At 39.1% G+C, this 20,297-nt stretch overlaps 1 protein-coding gene across 1 annotated transcript; it reads left to right on the forward strand.

Annotated features, from left to right (window-relative positions):
• Positions 1–57: 57 nt before the first annotated feature.
• pnpla7a (patatin-like phospholipase domain containing 7a) lies at positions 58–18,607 on the forward strand. Its single transcript, XM_057360312.1, has 36 exons — positions 58–272; positions 728–762; positions 1,738–1,803; positions 1,931–2,018; positions 2,379–2,458; positions 2,662–2,750; positions 3,382–3,522; positions 3,796–3,955; positions 4,831–4,911; positions 4,998–5,126; positions 5,275–5,355; positions 6,067–6,208; positions 6,307–6,384; positions 6,575–6,660; positions 6,761–6,913; positions 7,003–7,080; positions 7,355–7,560; positions 8,032–8,163; positions 8,821–8,944; positions 9,924–10,037; positions 10,140–10,206; positions 10,318–10,467; positions 10,549–10,612; positions 12,442–12,610; positions 13,482–13,664; positions 14,214–14,332; positions 14,832–14,988; positions 15,073–15,189; positions 15,278–15,347; positions 15,436–15,552; positions 15,736–15,884; positions 16,179–16,331; positions 16,447–16,560; positions 16,643–16,727; positions 16,937–17,052; positions 17,306–18,607. Exons 2-36 carry the CDS (start codon positions 730–732, stop codon positions 17,441–17,443), a joined length of 4,029 nt encoding a protein of 1,342 aa, XP_057216295.1. The 5' UTR covers positions 58–272; positions 728–729; the 3' UTR covers positions 17,444–18,607.
• The last annotated feature ends 1,690 nt before the right edge of the window (positions 18,608–20,297 follow it).

Genomic DNA, 20,297 nt, shown 5'->3' on the forward strand with positions numbered 1-20,297 from the left:
GCCTCAAGCAATAACCAACAACGGCCACACTGATTGGCCATTAGAGGCTGCGGTTAGCCAATCGCAACGCAGAATACAACCACGCGAAGAACTATCAAAGCAACAGCAGAGATTTGATTTCATGGGGCGAATTCGGAGCTGCCAAAGTTTACGATGTAGTCATATTTGTATTAAAACTTAAAAGAAAATGGTCAGCAAGAAGTTGTAGGATACATAAACTCATTTTGACTGAATAATTTCTGCGCGGTCCTCAATTTCGCTGTCATACAAGAGTAAGTGCTAGTTTGTTAGCTAATTAGCATATGAATCTGTCATTAATATAAACCTGCTAGTTCAGCGTTTAATTCTTATGCTTTCTTTATTAAATATACATGTTAAATATGTGGTAGTGTGCAGTTGATGTATGCTGAATCGTAATTTAACTGTTTTTGACATGGTTGTTGACACCTTAATAATAACCGTAACTGATAACATTAGCGCATGTTATCGCTACTTATATCTGACACCATAAACACTAGACTACATTTCAGTTTCAGTGTGACATTCTAATTTTCCATTACATTATACGTTGGTTTGCAAAAAGTTAAGTCCTATCTAACACACTACAGAGAAAAGTTGCAGTTTAGAAGAAATGCTGACCCTCGTCTTCATATGTCAGACTAAAGAAACAGCATGAATGTATACAAACGAAATGCTTTCTTAATAAATAAGTGATTGTGTTTTTAAGGAATGGGGGAAAATGAGAACCAGTGTACGTATCCTGTAAGTATTACCTCCTAGAAGTTTGTGAATGCACTAATATCAATATAATTTTCACGTGGGTCCTCTGTGTTCTGTCCACTTCCTGTTAACAATTATTAACAATTCGGTCCAGTTGTAAGAGACCCAGTTTAGTTAAAGAAACCCTTAGTTTTGTGTAATTGTAACAGTGTTGTCACTGAAGTTTTTCCTAACAGGTTTCTTGCGGCCAGCTTCAGATCTTTATCTCCGTCTTGCATCTCTGCATGTGACCTCTTATCAGCTTATACTGGGTAGGGCTGTGCAATTAATCGAAAATTAATCGTAATCGTTAATTTTTTACCCTTCACAAATTACAAAAATAAAAAATAATCGAGGTAAAAAAATCAGTTTAAAAGACAAGTTTCCTTTATTTTTCCTATGCTGTTTCAAAAGTCAGTGAGTAACCGTGTTAAATGCCCGTGATTTCAATATTGACCAAAATAATCTTGATTATGATTTTGTCATAATCGAGCAGCCCTAGTACTGGGTGTGTTTGCACTTGATCATCAGAATGTTGGCGTTTTGTTGAGAAAACAGATCCTTGTTATTGGGTTCTTTCATTTGCAATGAAAATCACTCTGTGTTATTGTGCAAGGCAGGAAGGAAATTGCCTGAACAAGCACTGGGTCTTTTAAGTTAGTTTAAGGCCAACAATTAGCCTTGGATTAAAAAATAACAATAAACCTGATGATTTCAAAGAAAACCAACATTTATTTAGGCTTTTGATGTGTATTCTGAATGCAGTCTTGAGAACTGAGGCAAACTGGTGCAATATAATAGACCTGATGAAAGAATTTTAAATGGAAATATAAAAGAGTTTTTCTATCCAGAGGGTTGGTTTTCTAAAACAAAACAAAAAAATCGGTTTGATAGTGAGTTACATACAATGTGTGCATGTCTGTTTAGCTGTGAGTGTGTGTATTACAGCTGAATGCATATTGATGTGTATTTCCTCAGGCCATTGGGGGTGATATTCGTTCCCGGCTGCAACAGTTTGTGGAGGAGAGGATGCAGACCACCATGGTACATGTGTTCCTTGAGTATCTTTTTAAAGCTCTTTTCAATAGCAAATCATATCAAAAGTCCAGGAGCACACTAATGTATTTTTTATACAGATCTTTAATGTTTTGTTCTTGTTTGTGTGTTACAGCTGACGGGTGTATTGATCGGAGCGGTGGTGGCTGTTTTTTTGATAGGAATCTCTGTGCTTCTCCTCTATCGCAGATACAAACTGGCTAGTAAGTTTCACTTCTCTGTCTACAAACAGATTCCCTCACTTGAACAATTTTCAACTATAGCGCTGGCAAAGTAAAGCGGGTCAAAGGGACGATGTACTTGCTTGAGTAGCTCTGGTGCTTGAATAACCAGTCTCTAGTCATATAATAATGAATTGTTATTCAAAAATGTCCAGTTAAAAATATGCATAAAGACATTTTGGCACATTAAATAAAACCCCACAACAAATGAAAAAACTAAATGAGAAAAAAAAAACAATTGTTTGGGGTAAGTGAAAATGTTGACAGGCCAAGTAAAATGTGCTGTTTAGTCATTTGGTTATGTTTGTTTGGCGATGTAAATGTGTTTGTGTGTGTTTTAAGGTCAACATGCCGGTGTCCCTCGCTATCGCTTTAGGAAGAGAGATAAAGTTCTCTTCTATGGCAGGAAAATTATGAGAAAGGTGAGTCACACTTGGCTGAAACTAATTGGCTTGCCTGGTAGGATTTGTACGCTGTTTTTCGACTGGGGATTAATAGTCATATGAGAAAATGTATATCATCAGCTGGAACTTTAACGTTCCTACACTAGAGGGCAGCATAGAGTCTACAAAACAGACCATCATGCACATCTCCTTTCACCACTTGATTTGTCTGTTCACATTAGGTCCAGACCTTGTCCTCTACACCATCCTCTACTTCGATTTCTAAACAACGCACGCGAAAGAGGCCTAAAGTTCTTACTATAGCTCGCAGGTTTGTTCTTTTGGGTTCTTACACATAACCGTTTGCCTTACACGTAAAAGTTAAAAATTTCTAGAAATGTGTCGTAAACAGTGTTGGGTAAGTTACTCTGAAAAAGTAAATAATTACTAGTTACTAATTACATATTCAATAGTGTAATTAGATTACTGTACAAATTACTCTCTCCAAAAAGTATTGTTACTTATTACTAATTACTTTCTATATCCTATATCAACCTTGATTAGTTAAGTGATTCAAAGATAGGCATGAAAGGGCTCTTTTAATTCATTCAAATAAATAATATTAAACTACATAAAGTTCTCTTATTAACTGACCAAAGTATTACAAATGTGAGAATTATACATTAAAGCACGGATTTTAAAGTTACGACTTGAATTTTGATGTGAATTCCACTATTACACACACATATATTACACAGAGTATTTAGTTTAATTACATCAAAAGTAACTGTAATTAAATTACAGAAAAAATAAGAGTAATCCTTTACTTATTCAAGGGGAAAGTAATTAAATTACAGTAACTAATTACTTAGTAACTAGTTACACCCAACACTGGTCGTAAATTAATATGCATGTTGTCCAATTAAAGCTCTCTTGTTTGATCCTTCCATTATGTCATTAAGGATTCTGCGGATCAGGAAAGAGCCGCCCACTTTACAGCCCAAAGAGCCCCCTCCCTCCCTCCTGGAGGCGGATCTTACTGAGTTTGACGTGCAGAACTCAAACCTGCCCTCCGAGGTGCTCTACATGCTAAAGAATGTCAGGTAAATGCTCAGAATGCATGCACATTAGTAAGATCTTTTTTTAAACCAATGTCTGTTGAATTAAACCAGTGTTTCCCAACCCTGGTCCTCGGGGCACACCTTCCAGAATGTTTTAGATCTCTCCCTATATAAAACACCTGTTTCAACTCATCAATCAGGGGTTTCATATAGGGAGAGATCTAAAACATTCTGGACAGTGTGCTCCGAGGACCAGGGTTGGGAAACACTGAATTAAACAAAGTTATATACTGTAAATGTGTGTGTGCATTTCAGGGTACTTGGTCATTTCGAGAAGCCCTTGTTCCTGGAGCTCTGTCGGCACATGGTGTTTGTGGAGCTCCAGGAAGGGGAAGGGTTGTTCAAGCCGGGAGACGATGATGACAGCATTTATGTGGTTCAGGATGGAAGGCTGGAGCTTTGCATCCATGAGACTGTAAGGAAGAGCAAAAGAATCTCCTTTTTTAGATTTGCTTTGCAGAGTTTAGATTTAGCGAGAGTTACCAAGCACGTAGATTCACACTTCTCACACCTTACCCTTGAAGCGATTGTTACCCAAAAATAAAAATTCTGTCATCATTTATTCACTCTCATGTCATTCAAAATCTGTATGTGACTATTTTTTCTGTGCAAGCCTATTGCACTTTTGAAACAAATGAAATGTTTGATTGGTTTAAAGCAGGTATGATTGGCCGTGTGATTTAAAGTGATAGTTCACAGAAAAATGAAATTTCTGTCATGATTACTCACCCTCAAGTTGTTCCAAACACAAAGAAAGATATTTGGAAGAATGTTAGCAACTGACATTTCTGAGACATCATTGACTACCATAGTCATTTCAATTGTATTCAGTTGTTCATAGTCAATTGTAATGTTATTATTTTGTTCTGTTTAACACAAAAGAAGATATTTGGAGGAATTTAGAAAAGCAAAAAGTTCTAGGGCACTTTTACTACTATGGTAGTCAATGATGCCCCGGAAATATCAGTTGCTAACATTTTTTCGAATATCTTTGTATTCAACCAAACAAAAACATTTATACAGGTTTGGAACAACTAGAGAGTGAGTAATGACAGAATGACAGAATTTTCATTTTTGGGTGAACTATTCCTTTAAGATCTGGTCCGTCAACTCAGAGGTCATAGGTTCAAATCCCACAAGCATTCAACTGGTTGCTTCAGGGTTATTGTATCACTAATAAATGTACCAGAGGTCACCTTGGACAAAGAGTGTCAGCTAAATAACACATTTACAAATTAAATTGAATGCCCTTCTGAAGTGTTATTTATCATGTGTGTGTGCGTATTTTAGGATTGCACAGAGCCTGTGGTGAAGGACGTGTTGCCCGGGGACAGTGTTCACAGTCTGCTCAGCATTCTGGATATCATAACGGTGTGTTCTTCTGCCTTCTTTACTTCTTATCCCATTCTAGTGCATAGAGTTGAATTCTTCATTCCTGTCTCGCTCTCGTCCTCCAGGGTTATCCCGCTGCATATAAGACCGTGGCTGCTCGTGCAGCGGTCAGATCTACCATATTACGTCTACCTGCCTCAGCTTTCCAGTCTGTGTTCGAGAAATACCCAGAGACACTCGTGAGAGTCATACAGGTACACATGGGCTGTCTGTGTCTGATGTAAACTTCATCCACATTGCAAACCGATATTTAGAAGAAATACGAATTTCCAGAAAGAAAGTCATTTCCAGGAATGGCAGAGTTCATTTGTGGCTGATCTTTGTCTCTTTCTGGCTATTCAGATAATCATGGTTCGTCTTCAGCGAGTGACTTTCTTGGCCCTTCACAACTACCTGGGACTGACAACCGAGCTTTTCAATCAGGTTCGAGAGCACGCACATACATCTCAGCATTATTACGTTGAAGACCTCACACACACTTTATCACTTCTAAAATAAGTGGGCTTTCTCACACGCGCACACACTCTCAGTGTTATTTCATGCTGCGTTAACCACCATCGGCATAATCACTCCTGCACTTGAGCCGTAAAACTCAGCCAGATTAAATAACATGGATCATAAGACCTCCACTCTCATTTAAAGGACACCGACTTTAACACCCCCCGGGGCGAAAATCTCCCATCAGCCTCCACTGCACAGCACAACTCGGCACATGCGTAACTCATCACATCACCCTTCATCTCAAGACCATAGGCAGGCTGAGGGGGTCGTTTTTTTGTTGAGCGCCTTTTAGTTTGTGCTGTGTATTTCACTTTTCTCCTCAACTATAAATAAAATTTTGTCCTGTCAACACACAGTCACGTCAGCAGAATGCAGGATCAGTTAAGTCACATATATCACTTTTGACTTCTTTAGCTGAGTTGGGTTGTTTTTTTTCTTGAATATGAGCAAACTTTGCTCTTTCTTCAGTGAGCGACAAAAAGGAGGATGATCCCTAAATTACGAGGAGGAGTCTGTGATTTAAACAAATCAGAAGTATCTTGGGACCAAGACGTCAAATCCGTGTTAAATCCTTTTGTGTGCCAGATGCTTGGAAGTGTCTGAAGATGTGTATATGCGTGTGTGGTTGTGTAGGACAGACAAGCAGTGCCTCTGTTTGCAGTCAACAGTGTGCTGGCGGAGGGAAGTCCCAGCAGAGTCCCACGCAAACCCCACTCTCACACAGCACCAGACGAGGAACATCTGCAGAGCTCTGGAGACCAATTTACTGATTCAGGTACGTGCATGGTGCATTTAACGTCGCTACAATTCCAAAGAAACACTGATGTGTATTGGACATAGCGGTTTTGAACGTGTAACTTTGTCATCGTTCAGATGGAGGGCAAGCCGGTTCATATGAAAACACAGTTGTGCGGAGGTCTCGTTCTGTATCAATGCCTGTAGATGGGACGGGTAACGCCTCACTATCATTTATCATCTATGCATTTCACTCATACAGAAAACTGAAATGGGACTCCAGAATTAAGCTTTGGAATGTAGGCAAAAGCCTTCCCATTTTCAGATTTCGAATCCTCAAACCTCATTGGTCGAAAGATGTAGGAAACTTACATTGTGATATTTGTGTGCGTGTATGTGTGTGCAGTGGTGCCAGGAAACGATCTGAACATGGCCTATGAACGTGCCCGCGTTACCATAGACGATCCCCCATCCAGTCCTGTTGTTTACAAGGTCTTCATTACCCTCCCTCTCATCTCATTACTTACCAGATGCCTTCAAATATCTTTAGATATTAAAACATTACATTATATTATTTTTGTTTTTTCTCTAGTCCATTCTGAAGAAGAGCGTCACCATGCAGCACGCTCCGTCCGCCGTGATTCATTACACAGACAGTGCGCCGCACTCCGGCGTGCCGCCCTGTAAAGTAGGAGCCATATTTCAGGCTGCCAAGAAAGACCTGCTGGGGATTATTCAGCTGCAGGTAAACATACACCTTTGTTGAGAAATATATCAATTTTAACGTATCATTTCATTTAGGTGTGGTTGAGTACTTTTCATTGTGTGTGTTAGGACCCCAGTTTGCTGGAGGGCAGGGTGACACTGCATCAGGTGAAGGCTGGATCTGTGGTAGCTCGACAAGGCGATCAGGTTAGACATCTCATAAAAATTGCTTGTGAAACAGCAAATGTATGACCAAGTTGGATGAGCTGTCTGCTGCCCTTCGGGTGTCTGTCGAAACAGACAATGTCGTAACCAAAATGATGACTGATTTGAGATGCTTTTCATTAGATGTTAAATTAAATGTAATTACTTACAAGTTGTATTATTTTATTGTACTTCTATCCCCCATGGTCATTTTACCTATTGTTGATCAATTCTAAGATCTTGACCAATGACTCTCTTGAATGTGTTTGTCCTTCAGGAAGTGAGTGTGCAGTTTGTCATCGTGGGCACGCTGCATGTGTACCAGCGCATGATAGATAGAGAGGAGGAGACGTGTCTGTTTGTGGCTCACCCGGGAGAGCTTGTTGGTCAGCTGGCCGTGCTGACGGGAGAGCCCTTGATTTTTACTGTGCGAGCACATCGGGACTGCAGCTTCCTGTCCATCTCTAAAACGCATTTCTACGAGTAGGTCACACTTACAAACAAATATGAGTCAAATCTGCACTAAAAGAAAATGTCTGGTGTTATGTGTATGTGTGTATTAAACAAACTAAATATAAATACAAACAGTTTTATTAAATATTACATTAAAATAAAGTTGATGTATATTAAGTTATTTAAAATTCTTAATTGTTAAAAATGTTTATTAAATAATTTATTATAATAAATTAAAAGATATTGAATAATATTAAATATTATTAATATATAAATTGTATTATATAAATGTATATTATAAAATTATAAAAACAAACAAACATTCATGTACTTTATGAAATACTGTATATAACATATACATTAAATTATGTAATTTGGACGGATAAGTAATTCGGATTAGAAAAGATAATCCGATAAATTCTGTTTAGTTTTGCTATTTTTTTTGCATAACACATTGATTTGGTCCTGTTGGTGAGTCCGTGCGTGTGTGTGTTATGTCAGGATCATGAGAGCAGAACCCACAGTAGTGCTGAATGTGGCTCATTCAGTCGTCAGAAGGATGTCACCATTCGTCAGACAGATTGACTTTGCCCTTGACTGGATGGCTGTGGAGGCGGGCAGAGCTGTTTACAGGTCCAATTCATTTCCTTTTCAATTTCCAATTCACATACTGTATAGATAGTGCTCATTCTAAATAAAAATCTTTTGATCTAAAGGCATATGCTTAAATGTTTGATTTTTGTGAAAAACAGTCATTAAGTGATTGCTATAGATTGAAACTACCTTCAGCACTGTTTAAAATGCATTTCTGGATGAGAAGCAAGTACCTAGAGTGCATTTTTGCTAATTTTGGAAATTCTTGTAATGCTTAAAATATAAGACACTTGATTTGTTTTGGGTTTTGTTAGTTACAATTTCAATCCAGTTACATTTGTGATATTTCATAGTTTTGATGAGTTTACTGTATTCTAAAATGTGGGGGAAAATGACCATTTACATCCTTCTTTTACCCTTTTCCTTTTAAATGTAAATGCAGTACCTTACAATTAAATGTCCTCTATCCAGCTTGGCCAAGAGCAGCTCCCAGATAAACTCTTTTGTTAAAAACCTTTCCTCCCATGATTCCTCAGTAAGAGATTTGGACGGAATACAATCTAATAAACTTGATGATTTCTTCTCTTCAGGCCTCTGGGTGAGACAGATAAGCTCTCCAGGATTTCATAAATCTTTTGTGATAAATGATGCCATCCAGTCTCTCTCTCTCTCTTTCTTTGTTTTGCTTTCTTTCAGGCAGGGTGATAAGTCGGACAGTACTTTTATAGTGCTCAGTGGCCGTCTGCGTTCCGTCATCATGAAGGAGGATGGGAAAAAAGAGCTGACTGGAGAATATGGCAGAGGAGATCTCATTGGAGTGGTGAGCTTTTGCATACGCACAACATTTCCAAGAATGTAAATATTATGTTAAAGATATGTCAATTTAGTCACAGCAAAATTCATGGTTAAACCCTATAAGCCATATACTGTTACTATAAATTCTGCAGTGTTTATTTGTCCTTCAAAATAATCTACTCAGAAACTTATTATTTTCCATGATTTAAATCTTTTTGTTTTGTCTTCGTGCCCAGTTTTATTCTGCATTATATAATTATGTAGTAAACATGCTCATTATATGTAGTAGTATATCCCATAATACTTTTGTGGCATTGATTTACACTTCAGCAATTACTTTTCACCTTATCAGGTGTACATACAAGAATGCAGAATTGCTTATTTTGGGAACACTGTATGTCCCACAAGATCCTTCTATCTCATCATTTATCATTTTGATTGGCTGACGTCTTTTGCGCCTCGATGATGCATATGGCTCTAAGAATACCTGGCCATGCCGATGCCATGGTTACCTGCACAGGAGAACCGATATGATGCTTTGTCCATAGAGCCAGTGATGACAATATAAAGTTCTCATTTGAGAATCCAGATTTAGTCACTGTGTACGTCACAGATTGACTTCATTTGTGTTTCTTGACCTTAGAGCATCATTGGAAATGAACTTGGCTGTTGTGTCATTTAATTTATGCGTTTGTGGATGTTTTGCCAGGTGTTTTGTAAGAAATTATTTTGGATGTTTTAATATAGTGAAAACTCTGACATGATTTACTCACCATTGTTTCACTATTATGTACCATGGGTATGACTTTTATCCTTTTGTGGTAATTTTTTAATGCAAGTGAATGATGACCAGGGACGGCAAAGTAAAAGCATCATAAAAAGGTTCATACGACCAATATTCTATATCTTCTGTAGCCATTAAACATCAATTGTGAGGTAAAGACTGAAATGTAAGTCAGTTATTGCATTGTGTAGTCATTTATGAACTATATGTGTGAATGTAGGTGGAGGCTCTGACCCATCAGAACAGAGCGACTACTGTTCATGCGGTTCGGGACTCGGAACTGGCAAAACTACCTGAGGGAGCTCTCAGCTCCATCAAAAGAAAATTCCCACAGGTGCATCATATACACCGCATGCTTTATGACCAGAGATTACATTGATGAGAATTCCTTTAAGACTACCTATAACATTACTCTTATTTTTCTTTCTCTTATCAGGTAGTCACAAGACTTATTCACCTGCTCGGAGAGAAGATCCTCCAGCAGGTTAACGGTCCTTTAACAGGTGTGTGTGTATAAATAATTGTACATAAGCATTCCATTTGAACTAGAGATTTCCAGACAATGACACATACTGTAATATTAACGGAGTATTTGGTTCTTTTTTAACGTCCAGCACGCAGCCTCGCTCTGCACACCCCTGGCAGTAAATGGGATGCAGGGAACCCAGCATCAAATCTGTCCACCATCACTGTCCTCCCCGTGTCAGAAGAAGTTCCTCTGACCGCGTTCACCCTGGAGCTCCAGCATGCACTCCTAGCTATCGGTGAGGACCATTGTCTCTTGTAGATTGGAAAAGATATGAATCTTTTTGAAATTTGAAGAATTTCATATTTTGCTGTTGTAGGACCCACTCTTCTCTTGACTAGTGACATCATCAAACAGCGCCTCGGCTCTGCAGCATTAGACAGGTAAGTCATCAAAGTGTCCTTAAATGATAACTTCTAATGAAAGGTTCTATTATTTAACCTTCGCATTTATATTACACAATGTAAAAAAAAAAGTTTGGCTTTCATTTTTAATGTTTCTTTATGAAGTTTAACATGCTGAATACGAAAATCACATTTTTTTTTTACCATCAATGGTGCACAAAAAACCCAAAAAATGTTTTCACACATTTATTAATTTCGGTATTATTACTCGTACGCAGAAAACATCAAACAACAGTTTAACATAACAGTTACTAAAAATGAGTTGTCCGAAACTTCAGAAGTATGCGTTTGATCTTTTTTGTCTTTTATGATTAATACTGTCCTCACGAACCAAGTTCCAGACGTAGTCACCCATCATCGCTTCATCCCCCCTTCCCTGTGCTTTCTAGAATTTTCTGACTTGTGACAAAAATATGTGAAAATTTGTACAGTTTTTGTTTATTTGCAATATATTGTAATTAATGATATAAGCTTAAAATATACTTGAGCTAAATAAACACTAAAACATTGATGCTACATGTAAATAAATATTACCACAATAATTAGCGCCACAGAATTGTACAAGAAATATAAAAGGTCGGGCGAAACAACTTTGTTACACTGTGTCATTTGAGAAAGCTAATCATGTGCACTTTATTTGTTTTTAGGGAAGGGATGTGTTATAATGACATCAAATATTAGTTCCTACCATATTTATTAGAACATGCTCATTCACCGTTATTAAATGTGGATTTTCATAATGAATAAATATACTTTGAACTGTCTACAAACAACAACAAATAAATGAGTTTTTTTACATAATAAAGTAGTCATTTGATGAGGGAGATGAAAGGAGTTTTATGATATGTAAATGAACGTCACCATTATGCCCACGAATGAACTCCTCTCCAAAGTGCTGCATAAGTCCTGTCCCTCAAACCGTCGTGAGAGTTCTCCGACATTCTCTGTTTTTACTGAAAGCTGAGATTTTGTGTCTTTCTGTTTAGATTTAATTCACAGACATCTGAAGTGACAATACTGGCCTTGTATCTGTCCGGATTATTGACAGGCTCTCATCCATCCTCCGTTTACTTGACAGTTTAACAGCAGAAGATCCACATAGACAAAGACCTGACACGCTTTCACCAGCCAGAGCAGCACTCCAGATTACATCTGAAATGGTCACAGATACCAGAGAAAATAACAATAACAATTTAAAATCCAGCCTGCGTTAGTGACTCAGACTTTTGGCGATATGTGTCTTTTTTAACATATTGGTTAAAAATAAACAGAAATCAGTTATTAAGCAAGTGCATAAAAATCGTTGTTTAAAAGCTTATTCTACATTTTTATAATTTCAGCTGCTGTGATTAATTTCTTGAGAGAATTTCAGTGTGATGTCATTGACATCAACTGATATTAATATAAGCACATAAAGTAACCTGCAGTTTCAAACAGTTCACGATATAGGGGTAGATATAGATTTCGGATTTAAAGGGATAGTTCACCCAAAAATGAAAATTCTGTCATAAATCACACACTCTCGTGTCATTTCAAACCTGAATGACTTTCTTCTGCAGAACACAAAAGATGACATTTTGAAGAATGTTGGTTACAGAAAACGGTGGGTCCCCATTGACTTGCATTGGTTTTGTGTCCATACAATAGAAGTGAACATTTTTCAAAATATCTTTTGTGTTCTGCAGTAGAAAAACATGCACACAGAGGGGGTTAAAATGACAAGAGGGTGAGTAAATGATAACAGAATTTTCATTTTTAGGTGAACTATTTCTTTAAAATTAGCTTTTTTTTCCTCTCGCCTCCTCCAGTGTGCATGAGTACAGATTGTCGAGTTGGCTGGGTCAGCAGGAAGACATCCACCGCATCGTCCTGTATCAGACAGATGTGTCGCTCACCCCCTGGACTCAGCGTTGTATCAGACAGGCTGATTGCATCATCATCGTGGGACTGGGAGAACAAGACCCAGCTGTGGGAGAGGTATGATGTAACACCATTTTACTGTGAATAGAGGTGCTGGATTACATTAATACAATTCATCCAACCTAAATTCAGGTCTATGTTACACATATCTGACTGCTTGCTGGAAACGGAAGTATCTTTAATATAAAAATGCTTTAGTCTGACAGACTCCACCGATTTGTGCTTTGGTGCCTGTAATTTATCACTCGCTCAGGATGGCAGGCACTTTTATAGTTTGAACCCAAATAAAATTAAGTTATTTGAACCGTAGCACGTTGCGCTAAACAAGCAGCTCCAAGTCTTCCAGCTTTACAAGAAGAGCAGTTTTCTTCTGAACTGTAGGTCACCACAGGACCACACGCAGTGCATGGCAATAATGGATGTTACGAGACTCTGGTTGAACCAGAGGACCTGCTTCTTCTCCTAGAGAGCGGGAGATGAATGATTAACGTGTGGTTTTGATAGCTGTGCGTTCGGCGGTCCAGCCCGGGTGTTTGAAGTCGGATCAGAGGTCCGGGGTAGAGCGACGTCCTCATTGATCATATGTATTCTGTAGACTTTAATGTGCACCGCTGTTCTGTCTCAGGTCTTTGAACAAGAGAATTAAGGCTCAGATGTGGTAAAAGGGCTTGAAATGGGTAATTGTATTCACATGAAAAGAAAGAGAGAGGACGTGGGTGCTCTCTTCAACGCACGCCAGCCCGTCTAGAGACTAGATCAATAATTATTAGGAATGAAAGGACTGTCCATATTTATGGATTAGTTCTGCATTTAGTGCGTTCCATTAAGCATAGTAATTTCGTTATTTTGATGCATTTAGATAGTGTAGTCTAGTTTTTCAAAATATATTCCGACCCTCTCGGTCTCTCTCCCTTCATCTGTTTCTCAGCTGGAGCGTATGTTGGAGGGGAGCGCGGTGAGGGCACAGAAACAGCTGGTGCTGTTGCACCGCGAGGACGGCCCTCCTCCCAAAGGAACAGCTGAATGGCTGAACATGCGGAGCTGGATCTCCAGACACCTTCACCTGTCCTGCCCCCGCAGGGTTTTCTCCAAGAGGAGCCTGCCCAAACTGGTACACACACACAGAATCAAAGCATTCAATATTATGTCATGGGAAATGAAGCTCAGAACAGTTGCTTTAGTGAATAGCGGAAATGTATGCTGTAGGTTTAAAACTGGCCGTGTCGTGATGTCATCATCTTTCTCTTTTCATTTCTTTTTAAGACTCATTACAAGTGCCAGAAACCAAACCTTTTTATATAAGAAACCCGATTGTTCTGAATATTTAAGCTAACTTTGATATTTTCAGCTGTGGCTGCTGTGTTCTTGAGCTCCATTATCTTTGTATTACGTAATTGCAAATTTCTGTCAGAATATACGAAGAATATAAATGGCAAATGATGTTTCATTAGTCGACCCCACATGGCAAAATAGGCTCGATCAATGGTGCTAGTTTGGTGTGGGGTTACATCAGTGTCAAGCTGGTGGTTTGCAGCTTGTCTTTTTTTACTTTTGCAATACAGAATTAGAAAGAAATGAAATGCTGTCTGACTCCTCAAACTGCTTGCCAACACCAGTCACCTCTATTACTAAGTCTCCGTTGCTTTTGTTTCCCTGCCAGATAGAGATGTATCAGCGTGTGTTCCAAAAAAACGCAGACCGTCACTCCGATTTCTCTCGCCTGGCCCGCTTTCTGACGGGCAACACCATCGCCCTGGTGCTGGGGGGTGGAGGAGCCAGGTACTCGCCTTTTATACCACTTCAAAAATCTCAACAAAAAAAAGAAAGGAAAAACTCTTATCCTGCATTACAGTATTTTTCTGTATAAGTCTATTACACCTCCTGTCTTTGTTTGAACTTTAGTCTATCTACTTTATTTTCCTGATGGCTTCTGTTTGTCTGTTCTGTCTTTTGTGGTTGCAGGAGGTCTTTTAAGGTTGGTTGCTATTTTCTCCCTTGGTTCCCTTGTGCAGTAACCTGGGATTCATTCTGTGTACTGTACCGTGTTAATAATGTCCCGCCTCCCCTAGGATAGAAAGGCTCTGTAGTTCTTTTTAAAGAAAAAACAACAATATACTTATTTATAGCATACAACAGAGTTGTTATTCCCAATACGACTGGTCTTAATCAAGCCATGTTTGGGCATCGTCAGTTTTTTGGTCACATTTCCAGCTGAACAACCACGGTAAATGTTTTATTAGCCTGCTTACTTGGCTTTTTTCATTCCTTCTCCTTTCAGGGGTTGTTGCCAAGTTGGCATCATCCGAGCGTTGACTGAAGCTGGAATCCCGATTGATCAGGTGGGTGGTACCTCTATCGGCTCTATGATGGGCGCTCTGTACGCAGAGGACCGCAGTTACAGCAGGATGAAAATCAGGGCTAGAGAGTGGGCCATGGTGAGAGACCGCCATCCTTTATCGCACTTAAAACACACATTTTTCTTTTTCAATGCTTACTTGTTCCTCCTTCCTGTTATGCAGGAAATGACATCAGTGTTTAAGAAAGTGCTGGACCTGACCTATCCCGTCACTTCTATGTTCTCTGGAGCTTCATTCAACTCCAGCATTCATGCTGTCTTCAAGGACAAACAGATAGAGGTGAGATTCAGGCTCATCGGCTCAAGCGTTTCCTGGGAGACCACAGTCGGCACATTTCGTGGTTTAAACATGTTTGGCTTTTCTACAGGATCTCTGGATCCCATATTTCAACATTACCACGGACATCACCGCCTCCACAATGAGAGTGCACACTGATGGTAACGCCACATGCTGCACCTGCGTTTCTGAACTTCTAACCTTCTTAACCAAGACGAGTGCTTGATATTTCCCATTTCTCGGTTTCAGGCTCTCTGTGGAGGTATGTGCGATCCAGCATGTCTCTTTCTGGGTACCTGCCACCGCTGTGTGATCCAAAAGACGGACACCTGCTCATGGATGGAGGCTACATTAATAACCTGCCAGGTGGGTAGTAGGTCATTAGCCTCTCTCTGGTCTATAAAATCCTTCAATGGACAGTAAAATTACAATATGCCAACACTGGGAAGCTTTTTGAAACTGCAGAAAGTGTGCTGGTTTAACAGATCTGAAGGATTGGGTGATTTTTGGTTTATTATTGTTAGTTATTTTCTCCCCCCTCCCTTCCAGCGGATGTGGCACGTTCAATGGGTGCCAAGGTTGTGATTGCTATAGACGTGGGTAGCCAAGATGAAACCAACCTCACCAACTACGGGGACGCCCTCTCGGGTTGGTGGCTGCTATGGAAACGACTCAACCCACTGGCTGAGAAAGTCAAGGTGAGGTTGCATTAAAGGAAAGACAATTATATTTAAGGACCAAAATATAGAGATGTTTCAAGGCAGGCCTTCTTGATTTAAGCATCCACCCAGAAAATCCAAACAACTGCATAATCCAAAAATAAAAGAAAATGTATTAAATACAAAAATAGAAAAAAAATTCAAACAAAATGTAAAAAATAAATTTAAAAACGAATTACATTAAAAACTTCATATAAAAAAGTCTATGTAAATTTTGTTTTTCTTTAATAGTTGTTGATTTGGGATTTTGAAAATGTACGTGACCATTTTCAGGTGTTAAACATGACTGAGATCCAGGCACGGTTGGCTTACGTATGCTCCGTGAGACAGCTTGAATCTGTTAAGAATAGCGACTACTGTGAATATATCAGACCTCCCATCGACAGATACCGCACGCTCGAGTTCGGCAAGTTTGATGAGATCAGCGTGAGTCTTCTCTGTTTACTTCCTGCATCCTAAATGGCTCAATTTGTTTTCACACTTGCAATTTTTGTGGACCCTGTATTTCTTTTGCTTCACCGCATGTGCGCATGTGTTACAGGAAGTGGGGTACCAGCACGGGAAGACAGTGTTTGACGTGTGGTGCAGAAGCGGAGTGGTAGAAAAGATGCTGAAGGATAGACATCAGGAGGAATTCCACAAAACACAGAACAACGTGAGGCAGCGATCTACCGAATACTTTAGAGATGTAACATGTTGAACCAGTTGTTCTCTTTGATTTATTGTGGTTCCTGCAGGTGGTGACCTGTCCAAATGCGTCCTTCACCGATCTGGCTGAGATTGTCTCGCGAATCGAACCAGTCAAACCAGCTGTCGTAGATGGTAAATGATTTTGAAAGCCTTTTAGAGGATGTTGGCAGTCTGTTTCAAGGATTTTTGGCATGTTTCCTTCTGGTGATTAAATTCCAGGCATATCTCTCTTTGGCTGCGTCTTAGCTGGCTGTCATTTAGTGTTGTGTGATTTGCTTACAAACTTGTATGTTGTTAGGCTAATGGGACCGAAATGTCCCCCTCCTCTTTTTGCGTCGCAGATGAATCAGATTATCACACAGACTACGAAGAGGAGATAGCAGAAAGTGCTCTGTCAGATATGGAGCTCTACACGCATCACAGTGAGCACACCGAAGAGGAGCTGACCGCAGACACTGTGAGTGGCAGAAATATGCAGATTAAAATTTTTAGGTTCAACATCTGTATAGGTCTATTTGTAATGGATGTAGTATACATAACCATATTTCACCCTTTCCTGACTGTTGGAATCAAACCGGTTGCTTTTTGTAACTATACCTTTAAGAGCTCTGTTTATTTTCAGTGCTTTTTATGATTTGCTAATCTTTTTCACATTTGAAAACGTTTTAATGTGATGGTGTTTCGAAGGCTTATTTATCCATTATTCCCAGGACGAAGAGTTCGAGAGGTCTGATAAACAGCGCATGCGGTCCACTGTGGAGAATGTGGGGCGTGTGTCCTCCCAAACCCCGCAAACCTCCAGTCTCCACATCAGAAAAGCACACGGCCAAAAAAACACTCCATCCTGACCCTTGAACCTTGTCAATGTATAAACACTGACTGACACTCTCAAAATTTGAGGTGGATACCTCAATTCACATTCCAAGTTCTTCCTGACGTCGGGGAGTGAAACTCCACCCACTTGTATTTGCAATGGCTTTGTCCGTGCGTTCGTGCAAAGAAGTCTATAGACGTCTGACTTTAACAACACTGTTTAAGACCAACATGCTGAGCAAACATGGTGTGGGGTTGTAACTCAAGACTTTCCCAGTGTATTATGTGCGAAGTCGCTGACTGTGAGCTCTGCTGGAAAACATTTGGATTGCAGTCTCAACTTGACATAGTCTTGAATTACCGGTGCAGTTAATCAATGGAGGAGGATTTTACATTTCCACCATCAAAAAAAATGAGAGTGAGAACAATCAAATAAGAATGAAATATTGTCTGACTCTTAAGAGAGTTCTCTATTTATGAGCTCCAATGACTGATGTTGCTTTTGTTTAGTTTAATCATCTCAGCGACATCCTGACAAGTCGATCTGTTCTATAGCTTGTTTGTTTCACACAGATGCTTTCCTTGACAAGACCGTCTTATGTGCACTATGGACAACTGGCAGAGATTGAATCTAACCAGCATCATTTATTTCACCAAATGTGCCTGATGAATAACTACTCTTACCTCTAGCAGCATGTGAGCAAACAAATACAACTCGTATAAGCAAGCCTATCAATGCAAGACTCTTATAATCACGTTTTTTGTTGTTATGTTACCCATAGTGCCTTTTATCTATGATTACATCAATACTAGCCAGATGAGAGAATGGGTTTATATTAACAATCTAATCTTTATGCCAGTATTGATCAACCTGCGAGTGAGTTAAGCACTTGATGTCATGTGATTTTTATTATATTGCCTTAAATTGACTAACATTGACTGATTTATTCATTTTCTATTATTTTGGAGCAATCATCATTTATGGCCAATAGCTATACATAAATGTGAAAAAAAAACATATGCTAAGAAAGCTAGCAATTGTTGTGACAGTCAGTTTTTTTAAGTTGACAGTCGGGTCAGTTCCAAAGCAAAAATCTGGACGAGACGGACGTTAACAAATAAGAATATGCTATTGTTTTTCACTGACAGGAGAGCCTGGTGTCATTTGCAATCTTATTAAAATGCTAATGTCTATTAAACTGTATTTTTGCTTTTGTTCTGAGTTATATTCAGAGACTACTGAGGCATTTGAAATCTGTTTATTTGTCGATGTTGCATAATGCAGGGAGGCTCACGCTTACCCGCTGAACGCTGCGCTCCAGGAAACGTGTGAACTCGATAATTATGAGGATGAATTATGGAATTTGTCAGTAAGGCCGTAGTTTTTTTTCTGCTTAATGGAGACTTCGCCGTCTTCGATCACTGCTGGGTGCCAAACAGCCTCAGCAAGCCGCTACACGTGAGATTTACTGAACACCAAATTGAAGTCTAAAGTCTAAAGTGAGTTTGGTGTAATGAGAACAAGGGGACCGATCCCGTTTGATGAATGAATGGGTGATGTTCCACGTGCACGTACCCATAGATTCTGTGTTTTGCATGCAGAATTTTTAAAGGGCATTTGGGTGAAGGGTATATCAGTTGGGTTTTGCTTGTTTATAGGTATTGGATCATATATTTTATACAGTTTTATTATATTCCTACAGGTGTTTGGCTTGTTTTACATGACAGAAACCCTTTGAATCCACCATTAAAGGTTTTGAAAATCTAAAGATGATTTTATATATAATTAAAATATTTCAATAAAATGTCTTGAGTTTAGTCTTGGACTAAGTCTTAGTTTGCTGCCTTCAGTGATCTGCTGAGGCCTTTTTGCAGATGCTTTCGAACAATATGTCTAAAGCGCTCTACAAATAAATAGAATTAAATCCAAAGGCCTCTGAACTCAAAGTCCAGGGGTCTTATTCGTTCATTTTGTATCTGCCTGTTCTGTTTCTGCTCCAGGCCTGTTCTTTAAAAAAAAAAGAGCACCTTCTCTGCATCACCTCAGTGTTGACATGGACAAACAAATTCTGGCATGGCATTATATCAGTGTGTTATTTAAAGGGCTGTTTTTTTAGGCCTTCATAGGTTCCATGTATCTTTGTCACCCGTGGTCTGCAATTCAATTCAAGTGTGGTAAGGACAAATGGGACATATAATGGGTGCTGTGTCTGGTGTAGACACCGAAACAGCATGAAAAACTATCAAAGGTATCTCAGGCATTAGGTTTTGTTACTTCTAGTTATACATTTTAATGCATGCCAAATTGTTTCTCTGCTTTAAGTCATTTTTTATCACTTGGTTTCCCTTGATATATGACACACACTTAATTGTGTGTGTCTTATATGTTTCCCTTAAATACCCATTAGTTATGCTTGTTTTAGTGATCCTCAAGCAAATATGTGACATTTCCTTCTGACTAACAGGGCTCTACTGATGTACCCTTTATAAATCCTGGAGGCTGCCTGATACACTGACTGAGCAGATATTGTGAGTTTGCAGAAGTGCTAATAAGATTATGAGAGATGACATTGTTTGGGCATAAGGTGAGAATGTGTCTGGATGTAGGATAGAGAAGCTATTAAAGGTGATCTCTAAGCTGTCAAAACTCTGGGAAGGTTCAGTGCCATGGCACTGTGAATAACAGTTTGATAATTATGCAGTTTTCTGCATACTAATCTGTGACTAACAAGAAAGAAAGGTTATTTGTATTCACCTTTGTATTTTACACTGCTTGCAAAGTGCGAGCGCTGAATTAAGCGCTGTGCTTTTCTCCATTTATTTCAATTGTAGATCATTTTAGTCAAAGGTATGTTGTTGATGGTGTAGGAGCTCTGTTGTTTACATTTA

The sequence above is a fragment of the Triplophysa rosa genome, linkage group LG19 (genome assembly GCF_024868665.1).
Source record: "Triplophysa rosa linkage group LG19, Trosa_1v2, whole genome shotgun sequence".
Classification (NCBI taxonomy): Eukaryota; Metazoa; Chordata; class Actinopteri; order Cypriniformes; family Nemacheilidae; genus Triplophysa; species Triplophysa rosa.